Genomic DNA, 23,260 nt, shown 5'->3' with positions numbered 1-23,260 from the left:
TTAATATACCACATGTGCATTCACTAACCTGTATTGAAGCAGCGTGGTGGAACAACCTCAAAAACTTCTCCTAAGGTGGAGTGGAGAAAACACTTTAGCCCTGCAGTGGGACATTTTCAGGCTATTACTTTACTTTGTATAATCATAATAAATTATAAATAAAGTGGATTATAAAAATATTACATAAAATTACAAAACGTGCAGAGTGAAACCTACTTAATTAATTTGTAAAAAAAAAAACATAAATTGACATTGACATTATTTTGATATCACTTTTAACAAATATCACAAAAAATATACAATGGCACTGATGCATTTAACAATATGAATAAATACAACCCCTATTTTTCTTACAAATAACTGCATGGCGTTACAAAATGAACTCTCAACCCAATCGTTGCTGAAGCTATGTTCTTTCATCTTTTGGGGTTGGACATATATATGGTGCACGGAAAAAACGCCAGACCACAGCCCAGAATGGCATTCGAGGGTAGTTACGTTGCTGCATGGTAGTGTCGCAACGGTTGCTGGTCTGTGGCAATGTAGCGTGACCAATATCGACCGATGTAGACTCAATGGTAAGCCTTGAATTATTTTTATCAATAAACCTATCTAATTAGTTAATAGTCAGTAATTTACTTACTGGTGATATGATAATAACATAATAATGATAGATAATTTCGAATATATTTGTAGTTACAGATGCGGCATTTCATTAAAATTTTCTTTTTAATTTATAGCCAAAATAACACCGGCCAATTATGCTTTAATGTTATGGTCCTGGGGCTACTTCGCTTTCGATTTAATATGGTGCATAATATATTGGAGTAATAGCTACGTCATACTTTGGCACCATGTAAGTGCGCTGATAGCTGTAGGTATTTATATGAACAAAACCTACTCTGGATGCACCTTCGCTTGTACTCTTGCACTTATGGAAATCACAAACCCTTTTCTTCAAACTAGATGGTATATGTTCGTTTTTTATTTAATAGTTTTTAAGATTCTTTTTGTGTCGTATGCTAAATGTGGAACTTGAAAGATAAATTCAAATAAATATATAATAAAGACGAATAATGTAGGTGAATATGGAGTTGTTATTGAAACATATTTATTTGTCTAATCTTGTCTTGGTAGTACTAAGAATACCGGAGCCACCATAGGTTGCGTACCTATGATGTCTCGGGTATTTAGTTACAGTACAAAAAAAAATAGTAAGTGGCACATACCAAGTCTGGACTGTGGAAGAACTCACACCCCCGAAGGTGCACACTTTCGTCTCACATACATACGTATTCAGAACAACGTCTCGTCCTACAATAAATTATTGGGCGACTGAGGGGTAACAAAAAGGATTTGCAATTTGCGCGTCTGAATTACGTAATTAATCTTTAAAAAATACCTATTAAAAAATATATTCTGCAAATTCAGCCGAATTTACTCTTAGTATTGTGCTACTTAATATTCCAATAACAAATTCATACTTTGCATACTTATTTCTAAGTTTTTTTTTTTATGGAGATTAGGAAACATATAGATTTGTATTTTTATTTAAGTTTCTCCGGTAACGTTTACAGAGCAAAATGAATAAATTATTTCAATATTCAAGTTCTAATGACGTCGACACGCAGCCATTCATTAAAATCGCAAACGCAGATTCGCATCACATAAAAGATCACAATTAAACCTTATTTATACGGTTTCCACTGTTTTTTTATTTATTATTAAGTTGTTATTATGGCAATACTACAAAGTTGTTTCAAATGCATATGTATGAAAATTACTCTCGGTAAAATATATATTCTATGAATTTAATAGAAACTTTTTAGGTAAAAAAGAATAAATAAAAAAGATCTCGTGCTAGTTGTTGATGATGTATATACATGAAACGCATTTAGGCAAAGATACACAATCGCTTATGCACATGCCTAATTTTAAATATATGAAATCAGTATTCTGTTAATTTCTGAACCATTACCTCTGTCAATTCGATTCTGATTAAACTTTTTGCAATTATCCGTTAAATTCAAGTACCTAGGTACCTTTGGTAAGACAGTTATTATATTAATTTTGTCAGAAAAATAATGAGGTAGAAATTACAGGTTGCTTCGTGATTCCGGCTATGGGCAAACAAAACTTTACTTTCTAGTGGAATTAACATATCTTATTATGTTTTTGTCGCTACGAGGACCCTTATGTACATATTTGGTTTACAAAATTCTTCCATCTGATATCCTTGATATGGATGAGAAAATTATATCTCTAGCACTGTATGCGGTATCCATTGTTTTCATATATGAAATACTTGGTTATGTTATATACAAGTATAAGAATAAAATTGTGAGTCCTTTGATTATTTTTATTAAGATTAATCAATGTAGAAAAAAAAAACATATATAAATAAGTATTCATATTTGCCAATGTAGTTTAGGACGTTTCTAGAATAAGCATTCTATTCGATTTTTGAATAAGAATTGAAATGTAGTTGGTATACTATTTAAAAAAAATTACGTAACGTTTATATAGTACCGAATTGTAAAATTAGACTATGAAGATAGGTTTTGTACGTTAAAAATTAAAAGTGCGTGAATACGAGAGGTATTTTTCTAAAAAATAAATAAAAAAATTAGTTTACTGACTGGTTTGTTTGAGCGCCATTTTTAAAAACCATGCAAGTTTTTCATTGTATTTAAAACGCAGTAATATATATACTTCTGGAAAGTTTTTAGTACTTTATAAAATATAAAAGTTTTACATAGACTTAAAGGTATTATATTAAGTGTCTTCATCACTTTAATTATAAAAAAAGAAGAAATGAGTATAATTGTATAACTTTACATGACTCTGTTGTTATATCTTGTTAAATTTATGTTATTTAAGTTAATACCATTAATAAATTTGCAAGTAATAATTATAATAGTTGACAAAAAATAGAACTTATTTAATATTTATTCCAATCATTACAAAACATGTATCTCATAAAATATTATTTTATTTTCAGAAAGAGTTCAAAGGATTCGCTAATGAAATTACTGTAGCCCTGGTGGAAAATTAAATTTTTAATAAAATAATTGCCATAATATACAAGTTTTTTTTAAATACCCTAATGTCTATCTATTTTGACCTAGTTTGTAGGCCTTTTTCTCCTGATTTCTGCTTGCAATGAAAGAATGACTGCATGGACAGTGTATGGATAGAGGAGTTTGTTAACTTTAATATATAAAATATGCAACTAACTACCACCTTAAATAATAATATGGTTTCATAATCTATTGTATTGTGAAACTGCAGAATGTCAAGTTTGTGGAACTTCAGGGCTTTAACTGCCTCATACTGTTATAACTTGTAGGTTAGTTCACCCCATCTGCTCCAATTATTATAAAAAAATTGTAGTTGCTACAAACAACAATGTTAGTTTCTTTAGTGCCTTTATTGTTTTCACTACATACTTGTAGCTCATCTGAACTAGTTATATTAGCTTATAAGAAAAATGAACGAATTTTCAATAAAGTATTGGTGTCAAAAAGCATCTATTTATTTAAGTTTTCTATACAATATATTATATAACTTTAGACAAATGATAATGTCATACGAATGTTATCTAATTATAGTCTGGTTCTTAGCAAAACTGTCATCATTCTTATATATTTACTTGATGGTTGGGCTTTGAGCAAGCCCACTGTCCACCATCCAATTATGGTAGGTACTACTCATCAGATATTCTACTGTAAAACAGCAATTCTTAGTATTGTGTTCATGTGTGAAGAGTGAGTGAACCAGTTTAACTACAAGCACAAGTTACATAACATCTTAGTTTCCAATAGGCAGAGCCGTTATCCGAATTTTGTGACAAATTGTAAAACAGATATTTGGATTAAGTATCTATGTTGACATCTAATTTCCAATGTTGCCTTATCTTTGTTTACCGAATGTCATATTGAAATTAATTTCACATTTGCTTCATTTTTTTCTCACAGATGGGTAACTGTAAAGTTAAAGAGAGACAACAAATTTTTCATGCATTTAATGTTATCATACTTTGAATGCATTGACGTACCAGATTGATATGCACAGTTTTTTTAGATGTGGTGGAAATGGTTACCCGTCAACATCAAATCGATGACCTTCGATTTTAGATGTTTCGATATATATATATACACATGCCTAGTTTCCAAAGTTAGTGGCACATTCTGTAAGGAATGTCTAATATTTTCTACATCTCTAATGTCCTTGGACAGTGGTAGCCACCATCTACCTATACATTAAAAAAATATATACATATAATTAATTATTCTGAAAACAGAAAAAAATAGATAAAAAACATAATGAATAATAAAACTTGAGTTAATATGTATTTAAAAAGTTTTTATGCTAACAATAAATGCCACCACATGTGAATATATAGTAATATTTTCATATATAAATTGTCATCTGGATAAAAGCCTAGTTTTATTGAAGTCTCATTTTCTCCTTCTGGATCGAGTATCTCGTCGAGATCTCCAGTTGTTAGAGTTGCTCTGACCTTTATAAATATCATCTCGATGCCTATAATCATCACGATTATGCATCTTATCTTTTGACCTATAAGGGTGGTGTCGGTGAGACCAATTGCCCTGTAAGCTTGCCATAACAAGCTTTTCATTTGTGTTTTGTCTCTGTGTGGGCTGATGAACTGGATTCGGATTTTCCTCTTTAAGTCTATCGGTCATATCGGAAAATTGTTTAACAACATTTCCTTGTCCAATGAGGTCCATCGATGTATCAGGTCCGTAACACCGTATTGGTGGTGGAAGGAGTGTCATTCTACCTCTAACTTGTAATGTCAATGTTCTATGAAAAAGAGCCGTTCCTCTAAATAAGCTTATAGCATAAGGCACCGATACTTCATGACAATACGTAATAAAAGCGAAAGATCTATGGCGTCCGTCTCTATCTCGAGGCATTTTTACTTTTTCTAGCGGACCTGCCTGTAAGAAATAAAACAAAACATTAGAAATTTTAAGATTTCGAAAAAGACAACATCGTATTTGATATACAAACCTGTAAGAAGAGTTCGTAAAGAATCTCTTCAGTGACTTGCTCAGCTAAATTACCACACCAAATTGTTTTATTTTCTTCTTCAATCATTTTAGCAATATTAATAAAAACTTCAGTTTTTTGCGTTGAGCTTAGGAAATGAATATAATTATTATAATAGTATAATCATTTGGATGTTATGATCACAAATCACGAACAGTTGACAGTATTTGTCAGAATAAAACAACAGTCCAATAAAGATATTATAATTTATAATCTATGGTTACAATTTATACAGACAACAGAAAATTAATATTTTAAACTGATAATTAATATTACAGACCGAATCGTTTTTATAAAAATATTCAATATAGGAAAATAAAATAATTGTTAAAAAAAATCGTTTTGACATTATTGCAGATTCGATTATTGCACTTTGATATATTATATACATTGCTGTGTTGTATTAAAAGTGACTGAAAAATTATAAATAAGAAATATATTTATAAAAAGATAAATGCTTGCGCCAGCCACTGACTTCGTTATTAACACAGGTTATTGCATACTCTACTTTTTTTAATTTAACGGAACACTTTTACCCTTTACCGACCGACCAGCGATTGAAACTTTCTTTTTTTTTTTAAATTAATAATTTTAATTTCATAAAATGTGATTTTGCAATATTTTAGTTTTATATACATACAAAGACTTATTTTGATCTCTCTTGGTTAATTAATAATTGTTATCGTCATTAAACCATAAGTGCCCATTACCTTCTTAGTTAATGTGATATTTGTATTAGTAAAGAACTGTAAGTTCCTAACAAATCTAGTTATAAGTGATGTTTTGTCAAACAAAATACGATGCTCAATAACATAACTTACTTATATATTCAATAAACATTGTTATTTGCGAAATAATGGTATATAATTATTTAAAAATTATCTTTATTTAGTTTCACTGGTTGAATAAATTTATTCTAATATTTTTGTAATTGTTTTGCTATGTTGCCGTTAACGTAAAGGGTTCCCGTTTTAATTACGTTTTAGAGTAACGATGAATCAAATTATTTATCGGAACTAATTAAAATTTGTAATTTACCGGACTTAAAAGCGGTAAAATACCAATAATGCCACTAAAGTCTAACATGATTCAGTTCTGTGTCACCCAATGTTAAGCTAAAACAGGGTTATGTGCTATAACACCGTTTTAGCTAAACATCTATAAGATTATTTTTAGTGCTTTAAAAGTCAATACTATTATTTTAAATAGAAACACTGAAAGATCGTTAAGGTATACTTAACGGCTTTTTAGTGAATTCTTCGCGAGACATTAGAAAAATCGATAATTAACTAGAACGATTAAAGCGTTTTTCATTATAATTAAATCATATTTATAGAGAAATTGGAAGAGTAATTGGAAAGTATTTTACTTGACGAATTTTTTGGTGATTTTAGGTCTCAAATTGGTCTTATAATCGATAAGTTACATAGATTTAAATTTTTACCGCGTTTTTTGCTTCTAGCTCAAAATTAAGTTTAGGTAGATAACGGCATTATAGATATACCACGGCAAATGATGTCCATGGGCGGTGGTAGTCACTTTCCATCACGTGAGCCTCCTGCTCGTTTGCTACCTATATATATAACATAAAAAAAAGTATTGTAATTTCTTCTGTTAATTTCTGAGTCATTTAAAGTTTTTAAGATAACGTGCAAATCGCTATCAGAAAAATTATGTCATGGTAATTTTCGTCTACAATTTTTAACAAAAGTAGATATTTAGAAATACATAATATAACGAAGTGAGTTTTCATATTTGCACAATATAATATTTAAAGCTTCTGTTTCAAGATTATATTATAATAAAGTTGTCTTTCATTATTTTTTCAGGTTTTTCTCCAAATTCATATAATTGATATCAAAATCCTCATTAATTCTGAAGTATTTGAAGATGACTGAAATAATAGCACAACTATCTATGTAAATAATCCTTTTCTAAAAAAGTATGAATGATATAGTTTTCATACTAAACAAAGCACTTTTTGCGAATTACCCAAGTACCATACAATTGTTTTGCAGGCGTTTTTGGTTTTTACTTTTAATTTCACATAACACCCCCCCCCCTACACTTCAATGTGAGGAAAACGCGTAACGCGTTTTTCCAGCGTGATAAAAAAGGAGGTCGTTATATCAACCGCTACAACCTTATTCATCAGTTAAGACCTCTAGAGGGCGTTAATTTACAGGTACATTATTTTACTTTTGTACTGGTGTAGATTGTATGAACCTGTGAGTTTTTGTTAGTTAAGCACATTTTATTAGTAGTTTTTATCATCTGTAAATAAAGCAAAGCAATAAACAGATAAAACTTGACAGATATGATAAAAAGTTAATCCTCTCATTGATCTCCTAAACGTTAAAACTTACAAAAATAACTATACTAACTACTACTACTACTAACTTCCATAAATAACTATAAAAATAAATCTATGTTCCAATTATAACTTTAAAATTTTTGCTACGCGTCGAAGCTATCAGGGCAAGATTTTATCAGTACAAATTGGTTAGGAAAGGTTATAAAAATAACACGATTCTTTGGTATATACTTTAATAAAGTGGAATGTCCTAAAATAATCGTATAAAATATAAACATATGTTATGTACTACCTTAAATAGATCGAAAAATTAGGTGACAATGAAAAAAAAAAAGTTCAAATCTATGGCGGTAAACAGTAACGCTTTGGTTGTAAAATTACTAATTCTTAAACAACGTTTTCGATTAATTTCTTTTCTATATCTACGAAAGGTGGGTACAATAGCAATTGTTATTAGTACAATCATTGAATTGACATACATGAGTGGCAATTTACACAAATTGAAATCTTAATACTACGTATAAGGCCATTTTTTTTTCTACTATAATATAATAAATAATTATATGTGTCGATAATCAACGGAAGCATAATGTTAATAAATACTAATGATGAGTCAACTAATACGATTAACATATAAACGACAGCCTTACAAATCTATTCACACACGAAGGCGCGCCCCTCCACTTTAAATTTCGTATTTTAACGTCTCACGCACACCAACATATCTTTCAAGCACGAGCTATACTCATCACACTAAATTAAAGTGGAGTGAATTTTGTCACTTAGGGATGACGACCTCGAGTTGTTATTATTATTTTATTACAAGTCATAATTTACTTGATTGCACATCTGAACGATGCTTGTTATATTAATACATAATTAAAAATATATATATAACTGTGCTTTATTTACTTGATATAGTAATACAAAACATGGAATGTGTTTTTTCAAAATTAGAAAATACGATATAATTTTTTTTGTTGTGACAACCCTGGTTTTCGACATCTAGTCGGCTGTTTGAATTTTGACTGCGACAAATGAGTTCACTCACTATGAGTATTTATAACACTGTGCTAATACAGGAAAAAAAATATTTTATTATAATACAAACGTGTAACAATGCAAAAATGTGTTCATTCTTAGTATTGTAACAAATTTAAAAAAAATTGAGCATTAAAGATAAAATAATAATAATTTATCAGAATTTAAGACCTAGATTAAAACTGTATTAATTAATAAATGAAAGGTAATAAGTTTCTTATGTTTTATACGGGTTGTTTACAACTATAACAATTTTTTCATAGAATATTAGCTGCACTGCGATTTCACTCGCCTTAAATTTGGATTATGCAAACAATACGAAGTGTAAATACCGGGCGCTGAGACCCGACGTTTAACAGTTAGGCCTGACAACGGGTAAACATAAACAATTGACATAAACTTGTAATAGCGCAGAACTGTTCAAAAATAGAATACTTTTTTATTTAAAATTAGCACAAAATTATATTATTTAATTTGACGGTAATATTGTTATCGCAACTTCTCGCCACTCCAAAGTTACATCGTCTATTCCATCACGAATCTGTCGTTAGCACACTCTCTCAGCAGTCGGACATGTAATATAAATACAGGTATAGTTTGTCGCCCTGGGTAACCTTTATTAAAAAACGTACTATTAAATTAAAAAAAAGTTTTATCAAATCGAATTGATGGTTACTGTTAAACATACAAACTGTCTTGTTTTATACAAAATACAAAAAAAACAAATATAAAACTTAGAGCTCGTAAATTTGAAAGGTTTTTTTTGTAATAATTATTTAAAAAAAAAAATAAACTAATCCAAACTTTATGCATTATTACTGCGAATATACATATATTTTTTTATAGAAAATCGGATATATTTCGGTTATTTAACAAATGTAATTGTTCTTATTATTATATTAAATAACATCATTGAATATTTTATTAATCATTTTAGAAATACACCTGCAGTTCCTAAAACGATAATCAAAGTCAGATTAACTTAATTTGATTTTAAATCTTAATTGTCATTCGTCGAACGCAGCTAATGACATAATAAAGCGACCAACGAGCTTCTAACGTTTCATTTTTGATCAGCGTTTCAGTTACTGAGACATAAATCTTTAAAAGAGGCCTGATACAAATTCCGACAATTCCTTTAATTATTTAGATAAAGAAACGAACATTATTTTTTAAATCGTTCTTATTAATAATCGAGTTCAAGCTGACTTATTATTTAATGCCATGTCAAGCTGTTAGGGTTTTTAACATACATACGAAGGTAACAAAAATAATCATATATGATGTAGAACATTATAGAACAAGTAATTGTGTTATTATTTCGTTGATTGACATATTGTTAAGCTTAAGAAAATATGAATAATTGCTTCACTAAAATTAACGCTACATTTAAAATGACTTATACTAATAAAGCTTCCTTTTTACGTTTATATAATTTAACTAAGAGATTCAATTATATTTACAAAAAAAAATAAAAATTAAATAGTTATTAATTAAATAAAATATTAACATAACGATATTATAAGAGATCGTGCTAGTTAATACGGTTTAAAAATTCCTAAGTAGCAATAATTATTTTATTATGTTTCAATGGGTACTTTTAGTCTATTCCAATGGCAGGAGCAGATAAACAATTTTGACCTTGAATTGATGTGACTTGATGGTAGTGTACGCACAGGCCGTCTTTGTTGGTACCATCCACTCATCAGATATTCTATCACTAAGCAAACATTCTTAATATGTGTTCTGGTTGGGAGGATAAGTAAGCCGTAACTGTAGTGACAAGGGATATAACATCTTAGCTCTTGAGGTTGGTGGCGCTTTAAAAAATGTTTGATATTTCTTACAGCACTAATGTATATTTGTTGTGATACCCACTTATTATCAGGTGGTACGTTTTTCTTTTCGCGTACCTATATATCAAAAAAGACATTGATCGAGATCTAAAATACTCTATGGTGCCAAAGTTATCATCGGAATTTTGGAAGTTAATTTAACACGGATATAAGTTGTTAAATGCAATAGTGTTGTATTATAAATTAAGAGATATCAATTAAGAATTATTTCTAATGTATAATAAAGAAGAACTATAAGCAAATCGAAGTGAATCGAATATATAAATCTAAGGTTTGTTTATATTCACTCCTCCTGCCATTGGAACGGAGTATATGTATTTTAGTGATTTAGCAGTAAAATTAAGTATTTGTGCTAATGTGATGATACATCTTACGGTTATAATATTTGGCAGGGTTCAAGTCTGTTTTAAATATTAAAAATTAACGCTACTTAATTACTTAATAGTAACAGTTTTATAATAATGTAAGGAAGTATAATCATATAAATTGTTAATGAATTATTTATTTAACATGCTCATATTGTTATATGATCTACAAATTGTAGTTTAATTTATTTCAGAGATAATTACACGTAACAATATTTTTTTGTTGTATAATCGGTTACTTTTAGAATAACAAAGTCGATGATTTTGCATATTTAATACTTAAAACAGTAATAAATAAATAATCTTACAACATACGGCATATCCGACTATCGGGCGCTTAACATAACAACGCGCCTATAGACACATTATTTTCGTCGAAACAGCAACATTATATTATTTGAATATTTAACGTGAAAAACAGTGGCATGTACTTAATAATTAAGAAAAATTACCGTTACGCCAAAACAATAGCTTCTCTAGAAGCTTAAAAGGCACAAAATTCATAAGATACAGCGCTGAGTTAAATATTTATATTTCACACGTAGTTACTCTTTGGAAATTATGTAATTTATTAAATACTATTCAAGTACGCAAGAGTACCTCGCTGAGTCGTTGCACACGCCTTATCATTCTGATGTTACCTGAAATTAAATTTATCATATTATATATAGTCAGAAATAAGAAAGCGTTTTAATATATATATATATACATAAATATATAAGACTTAGGCCGCGGCTTCGCTCGCATTTAAGGGGTTGGTCGTTAGGCGTGAGGCATTAAAAATTAGCCTACGTCCTTTCTTGGAGTTAAGGCTCGCCACATACTGAATTTCATCAAATTTGATTCAGTGGTGTAGCCGTGAAAGAGCAATGGACACACAGACATACAGAGTTACTTTCGCAATTACACTGATATGTATCTAAGATTATAAACAGTTAAAATATCTATTATCTTAAGATAAATTACGTTCACAGTATCCTCATCGAATAAAGCGCTACAAAATTACATATTGTATTATCTTTTGTATAATCCAAACCATATTAATAATAATATAAATAAAATAAAAATATCCAACCAGAGTTGGTAGATACACATGGGGCAGAGTTTTGTCCATGTGTCAGACACAGGCCTATTTTAAGTTTATCTTCACTGCCTGACCGAGATGACTTACACAGTTCTAGCTGTAGAATAGCTATACAAGTACTTATACAAGCCTGATTCGATAATTTGATACTATGAAACATAACATAACATAACATATATTAAATATATTAATTTATCTACTAATAATAATATAATTGTAGTATGTAACTGGTAAGTAATCATGAATATATAATTACAGAACATTATAAAGAATGAAAAAAAAACCAATTGTCTGCTTTCGAACAAGAGTTGTAACTATTCTGCATTGATTTAAGTGACTATTAGTTAGTATTTCCATTGTTTATTACATATATTTTTTAATTATTTCGCACCAATGAAATTATGGCATATTTATTTATGTAGTTTGTTTTATGTAGTTTGTTGGTTGGTTGGTGGGTTGGTTGCCTGGAAGAGATCGCTATGTAGCGATAAGGTCGCAAAAATTGTACGCGCCTTTTATTAAGACTGAATCTATGTTGTATTTATTTATTTTCTCTGTGTGGTGTACAATAAAGTAAAGTCGTTTTTTCGATGACAATGCTAAATAAATGCAGCTATTTCCGATTGAAAGAGGTATCCAATGTTTGCATTGCACCAAAATATACAAGTCGCATACATGACGACTAGGGAATCCAATCCCGGAAACGCGGTTTCCCGCACGTTGTGTGGAGTGTGTGTATCAGAAACGTGGGATTACTAATCAAAGATTCGGACAAAAATATTCAATATAAATGGTCTCAAACGACTATCTGATTATTTATATAGACGCCTAACAATGAGAGATTTAACAACTTACTCATTAAACTCGTGAACTGTCTATAGAATGTTTGGAAAATAATTTAGTTTTCAGTTTTTAACATACATTTAAATAAAATTTAAATATATTGTGTGTAATCTATATGGAAACGCAATCAATAGATCTATTAATCTCATTATTTCGTTAAATATCAGATAAACCAATCATTTTATGTTTACGATTCGTATCTTAAGTACATTATCTTTAAAAATGTTATTTGTGGGTCATTTTATAATTAATCTTAATCCATTTACTTTAAACGCATTAGCAGAAACCCGACTACTCTGTTTAATATTGTATATACTTTATATGATTGTTAATTGGACTGTGAGTTGCAGAAATGTACCATCCTACTAAAACCAGAAGCATTAATAACATTTGCTAAGATTTAAGAGAGAAATGTATGAATAATTAATTGACTTGTATACCCATGTGATATGATTACATTATTAGCTTAATAATTTATGTTTGTATTTAAGAAACATTCCAAATTGTTATTCATAAATTATTTGCGGAAACCTAATTGCTTTCAATATTCAATTTAAATGTTTATTTTCTTCTAAAATGAAATAATATATAGGAATAGATGAATAGTATGTGTGTGTGTAGGTATTCAGTCCTTACAGTCGTGAGTGCGCGGGGCGTCACTGCTTGTCGACGGTGCGCTTGAGCCAGTGCGTGAAGTGGCGCAGCTGCCACACGGCGCGCGCAGACTCCTCGCGCAGGCGCGCGTTGTGGCGCCGCAGCCGACGCACCTGCACACACACGGGCTTCTTTTAGGGACTGTCGCCATTGACCATTTTTGAAAATATGCGCTCACGTGAAAATAAATACACAATGATAGCACACATGGAAATTTTCACACCCTGAAAAGTTCGAAAGTCTCCCATCGAGGTCGCCTAGAAAAATTGATCGTCGAATTTTTTTTTTAATATACTTAGAATTTGTCAGCAATAAATTAATATTTTCCTAAAAATGGAATAATATTCAATCTATTTATTTTTAATCTGAGGGCTACTTTATTCGGGACTCGCGAGTCTAATATTCCCAAAGACTACACCGAAGGTCGCCTGACCTCCTCCTCCAGATGGTGTCGGTGTCGCTGCGCCGAGGCGGCGTCGGCCTCCAGCGCCGCCACGCGCTGCGCCAGCCCGCACGCGCAGCCGCTCCCCGCGCCGCTCGCCCCGCCGCCCGCCGCGCCCGCACTCGCGCCGCTGCCCGCGGTCTCGTCGGCGTCGGTACTCTGTGCCAAAACGTTTCAATAAAGTATTAGATTAAAAAAATAAATAACGAGGTTGATCTTTCTTTTATTAACTATATTAAAATAATCTTTGATATTTGTATGTGGTCACTTTCAGTAGTAGTCAATTCATCGCCAAATATGTTTTTTTTTTATGGACTATGAGATTTAAATTAAGATTTCAGTTCAAAACTTAAAATAAAATTTAATGAAAAATGTCTAAGTCGACGTTTGACTTACGGCTATCTCTGACCAGGTGTCGAGGCCGACCTCAGTTGCAGTTTCAGAATTCGGTTCGGCATTGTCAATGGACGGATATTGATGCTCTTCACAAATCTATATCGAAATAAATGGAATAATTCATTCAAGTTTCTTTGATAAAATATAATATTATTGTATCTATTAAATCGGTCATAAAAACAATATGCTATTAATATTCTCATACTACAGCATAGTTTTATGGTTTAAAAACGTACCTGTAACATAGCCCGCGTGGCAGTATGTACAAGCGTGGCCCAGTCCAGCGCGGACGCGTCTGGTAGTGGCAGCGGCGCGTTGCCCCCACCACCTCCGCTACCACCGCTACCGGCGCCACCACCGCCGCTACCGCTACGAGTTTCGCCAAGTTCAGCGTCCATTAATCGCATCAGTTCTTCCTGCACGAAATATATTTCGTATTAAAAATGACTGCATTTTAAATAGAAACGAAAATTGCAGTTCAATAAAATAACTAAAAATGTTCATTTTCCTAGGTGTCCATATTTAAATAAACTAGAAAATTAACTGAATTGATTGAAAGCGACAAATATTTAGGAAAATGATCACTAAACATATATCTGTCTGTCTGTCTCTCGGGAATGCTTCGAGTGCCTCACCGTGAGCGACGAGTGCGCAAGCGAGCGCGGGCGGCGCGAGTGTCGCGGAGACGCGTCCTCGTGCGAGCGGCGCCGCACCTCCGCGTTGCCGCCCGACGTCGTGCTGCGACCAGATCCGCCTGTCGAACGTCAACATACTGTGTTTAGGAAACCCTCAGGATAATCAAATCGATATTAATGTTTAATGCGAAAGTAAGCCTGCCTGTTACTTCTTTACGCTTAAGCCACTGAACCGATTTCGATGAAATTTCGTAGGTGGTGACAGGTACAGGTAAAAATTTATAAATTTTTTTTAACCCCAGGTTCGGCAGTATACAGATAAATTCAATAAGAAAATAATATCGCAAAAAGTAACTTTTATTATAAATTCCATAAAATAATATCTCAGTAATATAACTACATATCCATGTTACAATTACAAAGAAATAGTCAATTACCGGTCCCGTATCCGGAGGTGTCGGAGCGCGGCGGCGACTGCCGGCGGCGCGCGGGCTGCTGCGCCCACGCCTCGCCCGCGCTCTGGCACTCGCAGCGCGCGCCCGCCGCGAACGTCAGCCGCACCTGCCAACGTGTACCCGTCTATTATGTGATTATGTTCTCTTGACTGATTTCGGCCACGAGAGTCTAGCCGACTACTTTATATAAATATTATAGTACACAATTTAGATTAGAAAATTCAAGAAGCTACTGATAATTTTTCGACACCAATAACTAACTTTTATTGGCTTGACCGGGGGCGGAGGGTTGTTGGTTGCAACCCAGGATCTCGGATTCTACGGCCTTATATACTATAATACCAATTAAGGTATATAATGTAATATTTATTGCAAATTATCATAAAAAGTATGAACGCATATTGCAACATATGTTTATAATTTAACGTTTTCGCATCTCGAATTCATAATCAAAATAAATGTTACTGCACACTCACGGTGACGGGGTCGGAGGTCTTAAGCAGGTCGACGAGGTGGTCGTGCGTGAGCGCCACGACGGCGGCGCGGCACACCTCGAGCAGCCGCGCGCCGCGCCGCACGCCCGCGCGCGCCGCCGCGCCGCCGCCCTCCACCGCCGTCACCAGCCCGTCCGCCTGCACGTGGAACCCTGCGCGCGAACCACAATAGCGTTCATTTTGTGTCCACCGTGTAATATTACAATAACAATGTCGTCTCAAAGGAGATCAGCCAACTACGCAGGACGTGCACGTCAGAGGTGCAGTCTCTACTTCCTCACTCTTTCCGATGGGACGACTAATCCGACATGACCGGTGTGAGGTCATGCACAGGACTATCTTTACACTGTAAGTGCTTTCCGAGGTACAGGAGTATACACACTTGTAACTTCTAACGCCCGAACTCCAGGTTGCTACTGAGAATTTATCGATAGAAAGACCCAATAACTTTTTATCGGGTCGACGGTTAGCGGGGTCACCTAGTTGCGCGGCGGCCCCGCGGTCCAGCGTGAGCTCGGAGAGCGCGTGCGCGTGCGGCGGCGCCACGGCGGCGAGGCGGCGCAGCAGCGCGTCGGCCGCGCTCACGCGCACGCTCTCCCCGCGGTGGTAGTACACGCGCACCCACAGCCCGCTCACCACCCAGCCTGCGAGCGATGACGTCGAAATATTTATCTTTTTCTGTATATCGCTTGTATTATAAATTCGAAAGTTTAATAAAAACGGTAGCAAATAAGTTGTACAAATACAAATGTTTTAACGAAGTACAAACCAAGTAGAGTATTCGTGGGTAGAACGAGCACGATCTGCCTCGAGCTCTCTTCGACGATTACTATTGTATCTGCAGAGATTCCCATGATACAATCCACTACGGTTCCACCGGCTCCCTCGTCCTGAACTTGCACCTGATACCGCACCAAATTTAAAAATGCCATAAACTTATTCATAACAGAATGCCATCAAATTAAAATTATGAATTATATTATTTATGACCTATAGTTTAGAATATTTTTATACATCATCCTTTAAAACATATCCATTTAAAAAACTTTACTCACGTGAAAACACAATGCTCCTCCAACTAAAACGTCATTAGTGCAGTCGTCGACGCGAGGCACGATGGCATTGTTGCTGGAATTATTTCCGCTCTTCATCAACAATGAAGAGAATATAGCTGAAATATATACTAATTAATAGTAAACCAATATGGACAATTTAATATTGTTCTATCAAAATAGGATTCATCACGAGAAAGAATCATATTTTCATGTACTTAAATTGTATTTATAATTATTCATCTTGGTGTCGTATAGTCTATTCCAATCACGAGAGGAATAAAGTTAAATAAACAAAATTTGACATCGAATTGACGCGATATCATTGGCCGAGAGCTTGAATAGTCTATGATATTCACTATGGATCAAAAATGGCCCTTATGCGTTTCTGTTATCGGAATTTTGAACTTGGTACAGTAAATGACAATTAATGATTAATCAAGGTTTAACTTACAAAATTTCTGTCCAGTCTCCGTAGTTGTAGCAGTGACATAATTCTTAGCTAAATCTTTAAGGTACTCTTGCCGCGTGCGTGTAGCCATCGTACTAAACTTGGGCGATTGAATGGCAGCATTTTCACCATTAATAACCTATAATAGCAAAAAGTATTTATTTAATTTTTATTATTTACCATTTGTGCTCCATGGTTACATTTCGAAAAATCCTGAAATCTGTTTCTAATGAGTATAAATATATGTCAAACATTAACATTTGTTAACCCTTTTTCGTGTTGTTTGTTGTTGAACATCTTAATAGACTGAATCTATTTTGATAAAATTTATTAATAAGTTACAATAATTAAACAGTTCGAGTACTTTAATATAGTCACTAAATTAAACTAAATATTTTCATTTGTGATTTTTAAATGTATTAAAGTAATCTTCATTTATGTCTGTCTGTTTCGGTCAAACAGACAGTCACACAAAAAATAAAAATAGTGTCTGGTTTGGTTTTCGTAACTCACTAAAAGCCATAACCTTAAGAAAGACACCTATTTTGGAATCTTTTGATTTTCACATTTTAATTTTATTTATTTGTATACATTAAGAATAAACAATGATTCCTTACCTTACTTAAAAGTAAATCCGTGAAGGCCTCCCCTTTCGGATAAACTGCACCATCCTTAATGGGTGGTCCAAATAAAGGCACTTCTTTAGCACGACTCACAGCGATACTGTAGTGTGTGTTCTCTGTACATGGATCTATGACTCTCACAACCACAAAAACGTGTTGGAACTGGGAGCGTATGTTCCTGGGCGTGAAAGGCGCCGCGCCCGGTTCTTGGAAGACAATTGTCACAATATCATTACCGATGTGACGTTTCCTCAACAACTGCTGCCTGTTGTTCGGTGTGTACGGAAGCATTGTTGAAACGTGAAACATTATTTCACAACCTTGATAGGTTGTGTAAACAGAAAATAGTCCGGTGGAATCTGTCCGATTGTCGAGACCAGCTTTGTACTTATCGAAGTCTTTTAATCTGACAGTCTGTCCCAACATTTGTAAAAAGTCTACAAAAGCTGGTCCAGCTTCTTGGTTATTGTACATTTCCTCCTCGGTCGACTGACCACTCTTGCAATACATCACTCCAACTTTGTAGTGCCTCGTCACACGTTGCTCGTCAAGTCGCAAAAGTTGATTTTCCGCACCTCCATTAGTAATTCCTAATCTGAAAACATTATATCATAAATAAATTCTTTTTTTTTATGTCACAAATTAAAAATATTTTGATAGATATTATAATGATGATGATGATGATGAAAATCGAATTCTGACCGATTATATATAATAGATACTATTACTATTCACTCATCCTCTCCTGACGAGACGATAAATATGACATGAGAGAAGAGTTTAGATGTTTGATTTCTCAAAGAAAAAATAATGTACTTGGTAGTGGCCCGATTCGGGGTTTGAAGCCTTATGAATTTAACAGATTACAATTTATTATTTACCTTAAACAACCCAGCTGCAACTCCGGCGCGACGTACTCGAGCACTTCTTTGGTGTTATATGTGGCACTGTTGTTACTCGGCTTGACGGTAGGTAATGCATCTTCGAGTATAGAACCGCGTAGAGGAAGTAGTTCCGAAGTTCGGATGATGAGTCGATACTGCCAAGCTAGCTGCGAAGCTGGCGCGGATGCATCAACACCGCCACGCCTTAATTCAACACGTTCCTTCTTAATAGATATAGCCACGGGTCCTAAATTCTCATCCATACCAAACCAATTTTGGTGAGCTGAAATAATAATATCAGTACAAATATCCAATTTATAATTAAATGTATGAATTTTACTGTGCTTTTAATATTTATCAATACCGCCAAACAGCAATACTTGGTCAAGCACATGGGAGTTGGGACAAAAGAAAATTTTTGGTTCCCAAGGATGGTGTAAGGAAATGTTATTTCCTAATATATTATTACATAATATTTATTGCAGTATTATCATCAATGCATAATAATTCTTGCAGTATCAACACCTTTGGGCGACCACCTTCTATCAAGTGCCAGTCACCTTACCTATTTTAAATAAAAGTAAAAATAAAAAAAATACTTACTAAAAGTAAAATAAATACTTACGTTGTGTGTAAAAATAATTCCTATAGTACAATGCGCCGAGATCTTGACTTTCGATGGGTAACGGGGAACTTGATCTTATGAAAGGGCACCCGTGCCGCCAATGAGTTTGTCCAGGTGGGAATTCCAGAACTGAAAAACCATAAGCTGTCCTGGGACGGTGCCATCCTCCAAACTGGCCAGGAATGGCGCCCCGAGCTGTACGCGTGCAAAGCGATACGCAACGTTCTTCTTCACCTAAAAAACAAACTCATTTGAAAAACATATAATGAATCAACATTATTTTTACATTTTAAGAGTATTGACAACTTTTTTGTGCAATGATAACATCCTTGCATCCTAAATGTTTTCAAAAACGTCAAAACAGGCTTTATTCGCTAATCCTTAGTACATTCCTATTGCATGAGTCACAAACAAGTTTAAACATGGTTGTGGTCTTATAGTTTCTTTATGATAAAATTATACTGAATGAAGAAATAACTTTTAACATACATAATTGGTTTAAAGTTATTACTGTGATGGTAATAATTGAAAATAAATTAAAATCATCTCAAATAAAGTAAGTTTCATTGTTACTATTAATATTAATAAATTAATGTTTTATGAAAATGCATTCCTAATGCATGACTGATTCAATGTTATCGACCATACAAATGGGAGAGTTATTGACTCTAAGCATGCATACTTAATGCAAAACTATGTAATGAAAATGAAAGTTTTATAAGAATGTGTCATAAATGATTTCTTTTATTAACTATAATAGTAAAACATACTACTTTTATGAATGATTGTGTTTTTTAAATGTGCACACTGTACTTAATATAAAGTATTATCTAATTAGATGATTTTTAAAAACAATGCCGACTCTGATCTTCCCACTTACTGCAATGTACAATGTGTTTACTGTAAGATGATCTTAAAAGAGCATGCAAGAGGTATTCTAACTTTGTGTTTGATATGGTGTAAATACTGAGTTTCTTGCCAGTTATTGTTAGACTATACATTGACGACTGGTGGCAGACTTACATTTAATATAATTCTGAAAAATGACAGTTTGATCCTGTAAAAATGATTGTAAAAGTCTACTTGAATAAAGATTTTTGAGTCTGACCTGGCAGTGTGCTACTTTCAATCAATGCTTGATACATGATACTTTGGTTACCAAATCAATTAGTATTCTTTATTAGAATATACTGCTTGTACAATTAATTAACTAAGAAAAATGTCATAAAGCTAAAATTAAATTATTCCCTATTTCCCCACAAGTATTAGCATGTTTTGTACTATATTGTGCTTGATTACAACATACATACATATGCAGCAAAGTTAAGCAAATCATACTTGGATTACTATTAGTTATTTTATTTATATCATGAATCTAACACACATGACGACTTATAAATTTCAGACATGATAGCAATTGAGATACTAGTTATCTTGATGTTAACGATACTTATTAAATTAATGTCATGTAATACTTAAGCGGACATAACACAGTATTTATATTGCATATTATGTTTTTAAATATTTACATGTACTAATGTTTTATGTGTTACTGTACATTTGTGAATACCGTTAGTTTGTATTAAATTTACACATATAGTAAACTTATGAAGTTTATGAAGAAAGCACTAAAAAAGCAAAAAAATGTATAAAATTTTCATTGTTTCGAAGTGTAATCTATCAGTTACATTAGAATGAAATTGCCCTTGGACAGGTAAATGGACAACAGGTAAATGGCCACCTGATAGTAAATGGTCACCACTGCCTATAGAAATTGGTACTCTAACAAATATGATGTTATTATGATAAGGTTTTAGTGCTGTTTGGAGGTAGAATATGAATTGGCTTGTTATATTAAAAACAATATACTTATGCATCATTCATAATATTTGATAGTAAATAATTTAAAAAAAAAAGAAATAATTTATTTGAATAGTTGGTAATAAATAAAGTTGTCCTCATATTTTTGCTAAACAATAGACGCATAACAATAAACTCACATTGAGACACCTAATTCTCACAGAATACTAATATCATAGTGTAAAAAGTAATCATAACATTCACACATTTTTATGAAAGAATTGTTTCTTGATTCTAATATTGTTATGGATTTTTATGGTATTTAATTTTTTTTAATAATAACTGGCCGTTTTGATGAACATTAAATTTCTTTGTCTCTTATATCTGTATGTTTCTTTCTCAGCATAATTGATATCCTCATTAAATCAAACATAATTGTGTAATGACACCATTTGAAGTTTTACACAAATAAGAAGACCATAGGAAACATGTAACAACAATACTTCTTTTTCTTATAATATGAATTTATAAATAAAGGTATTTTTTTCTGTTTTCAATTTAAGCCTTGTGATTTATTCACATAGTAATTATTTATAGAAAAACAGTCATATTATAAGGAAATAATGTGTAAGTGTATTATAGTTTCTTGGAAATAGGTTCCTATTAAAATGAATTAAATCATGTTCTAAAAAAATTGTAAAGTATTCCTTACCGCCTAATTCATTCCTGAAAAATGGACAGCTTTCCAGTAATTCATTTGATCGACCATCACCGGTGTCTGGAATAGCATCATCCCCTGGCGGTAACCCACGTGTCGCAAGTAAGGATGCAGCTGATGCTCCAGTTGTTGTATTACGACGTCTGCTCAATAGGGCACCTCTAATTTCAGCGGCATAACTCAAGTTGGCCATGAGGGATTGACAGTCATAATGTGCAAATTGTTTTCTTTTGTTTACATCAGATACAGATGTTATTATTCCATCACCATCTGATCGAGCTATAACTGGAGTAGCACCACCCCATAATTTATTAAATTTGAGGCGTGGTTTTGGGCTAACACTGGCTCTTGGCGTTGGGCCGTCCGCATGATCGCTAGCTAATACTTCGGAAAATCGATCAGTCAAACGGCTTAGTCCAGATGGCTTTTCAGGTGCGTTTAAGCCGCTGTAATTATGTACCATTGCAGGGAGCCGTTCGCTAGTACCCCCAATCACGTCAATTGACCCGTGACTACCATACTCGCGTCGCAAACCATTCCCTGTGGAGTGGTCAGCATATATCAAGTCAAGACTAGAATTACTACGGTACATAGCATCTCGAACTTCCTTCCTTCTAAGATGATCTGGAGCATACATGGCATTGTTTGACAGTAGCAATAACGTACGTGTGAATTTACGTTGATAACATCGGTGATCTTAATTCCGATAAAATTGTTTTAATTGTCGATATCAGATAACTGTCACTTGAGTAAAAAATAATTTACACTTGTTTTCCCATAATTACAGTTAGATAGAAAGTAGCACGAAACACTTATATTTATTCAAGTAAAATAATTTTATGTCACTACAATGAGGTTTATATTTTTGTCGAAATCATAATTATACATTTTTAATTTTTAAATTAAATAATATGCGACTAAAACGTATCGGCAGTTTATTGAGCACACAAAAAATATTGCAAGTGCAGATTGTGCTGCAGTTGGACAAAGTACTGCACAGATAAAATAAAATAAAATCAAACCTTATATGAAGTCATTAAGCTTTCTTACACATGGGTATCAAAAGCATTAAGAAATGTTTAAATATACAAGATTATTTATGATATGATATATTTATTATTTAATTTTAGGACTTTTTTTAAATATATTAAAAGATTATTTTCAGTTGGTTTCAGAGATACAATTCAGTAATTACTGATTTAATACATCTTGCAACTCATTTGAACGAGAAAAAAATTGCTATTTTTTTAATATTATAAACAAGAATGTCATAGAAAATTTAATATATATATGAATCTTAACTTTTATGTATTTTTGTAAATCGATATAATCGAATAGCTTCTGATTAATTTGAAATATATTGTAATATCAATCATTATAAATCATTATTATTCTAGACTTTTATATAGTCTATTTATCTACAAAATAATCTCTATTTTAATGTTTGTC

General features: G+C 32.7%; 3 protein-coding genes across 3 annotated transcripts; 1 reads left to right on the top strand and 2 right to left on the bottom strand.

The window, feature by feature from the left end:
• Positions 1-260: 260 nt before the first annotated feature.
• On the top strand, positions 261-3,081 carry LOC113404599 (TLC domain-containing protein 5-like). Its single transcript, XM_026645565.2, has 4 exons — positions 261-578; positions 741-969; positions 2,103-2,340; positions 3,002-3,081. Exons 1-4 carry the CDS (start codon positions 365-367, stop codon positions 3,053-3,055), a joined length of 735 nt encoding a protein of 244 aa, XP_026501350.2. The 5' UTR covers positions 261-364; the 3' UTR covers positions 3,056-3,081.
• A 1,247-nt stretch (positions 3,082-4,328) lies between these two features.
• On the bottom strand, positions 4,329-5,242 carry LOC113404686 (RNA-binding protein 7). The gene is made up of 2 exons (XM_026645686.2): positions 5,041-5,242; positions 4,329-4,967 (listed from the first exon to the last, which is right to left on the bottom strand). Exons 1-2 carry the CDS (start codon positions 5,125-5,127, stop codon positions 4,461-4,463), a joined length of 594 nt encoding a protein of 197 aa, XP_026501471.1. The 5' UTR covers positions 5,128-5,242; the 3' UTR covers positions 4,329-4,460.
• A 4,031-nt stretch (positions 5,243-9,273) lies between these two features.
• Positions 9,274-22,795, bottom strand: LOC113404420 (signal-induced proliferation-associated 1-like protein 2). The gene is made up of 16 exons (XM_064215985.1): positions 21,806-22,795; positions 19,294-19,527; positions 18,666-18,951; positions 17,779-18,379; positions 17,165-17,300; positions 16,714-16,829; positions 16,428-16,560; positions 16,138-16,302; positions 15,641-15,810; positions 15,147-15,270; positions 14,710-14,828; positions 14,311-14,490; positions 14,078-14,170; positions 13,670-13,819; positions 13,219-13,349; positions 9,274-11,296 (listed from the first exon to the last, which is right to left on the bottom strand). Exons 1-15 carry the CDS (start codon positions 22,446-22,448, stop codon positions 13,239-13,241), a joined length of 3,261 nt encoding a protein of 1,086 aa, XP_064072055.1. The 5' UTR covers positions 22,449-22,795; the 3' UTR covers positions 9,274-11,296; positions 13,219-13,238.
• Between the last annotated feature and the right edge of the window lie 465 nt (positions 22,796-23,260).

Source organism: Vanessa tameamea, chromosome 10, assembly GCF_037043105.1.
Source record: "Vanessa tameamea isolate UH-Manoa-2023 chromosome 10, ilVanTame1 primary haplotype, whole genome shotgun sequence".
NCBI lineage: Eukaryota > Metazoa > Arthropoda > Insecta > Lepidoptera > Nymphalidae > Vanessa > Vanessa tameamea.
The sequence above is the reverse complement of the archived record's forward strand: the minus strand, read 5'-3'. Positions and strand labels throughout refer to the sequence as shown.

Bases quoted from the DNA above. Each gene is read 5' to 3' on its own strand.
- LOC113404686 (XM_026645686.2), bottom strand. From the start codon at position 5,127: ATGATTGAAGAAGAAAATAAAACAATTTGGTGTGGTAATTTAGCTGAG. The intron at 4,968-5,040 runs GTTTGTATATCA...TATTTCTTACAG, and splicing joins TTTACGAACTCTTCTTACAG to GCAGGTCCGCTAGAAAAAGT.
- LOC113404420 (XM_064215985.1), bottom strand. From the start codon at position 22,448: ATGTATGCTCCAGATCATCTTAGAAGGAAGGAAGTTCGAGATGCTATG. The intron at 19,528-21,805 runs GTAAGGAATACT...TTTGTTTTTTAG, and splicing joins TTTCAGGAATGAATTAGGCG to GTGAAGAAGAACGTTGCGTA. The intron at 17,301-17,778 runs GTAAGGAATCAT...TTGCTATTATAG, and splicing joins CGGATTTACTTTTAAGTAAG to GTTATTAATGGTGAAAATGC.
- LOC113404599 (XM_026645565.2), top strand. From the start codon at position 365: ATGGCGTTACAAAATGAACTCTCAACCCAATCGTTGCTGAAGCTATGT. The intron at 579-740 runs GTAAGCCTTGAA...TTTAATTTATAG, and splicing joins CGACCGATGTAGACTCAATG to CCAAAATAACACCGGCCAAT. The intron at 970-2,102 runs GTATATGTTCGT...TAGAAATTACAG, and splicing joins CCTTTTCTTCAAACTAGATG to GTTGCTTCGTGATTCCGGCT.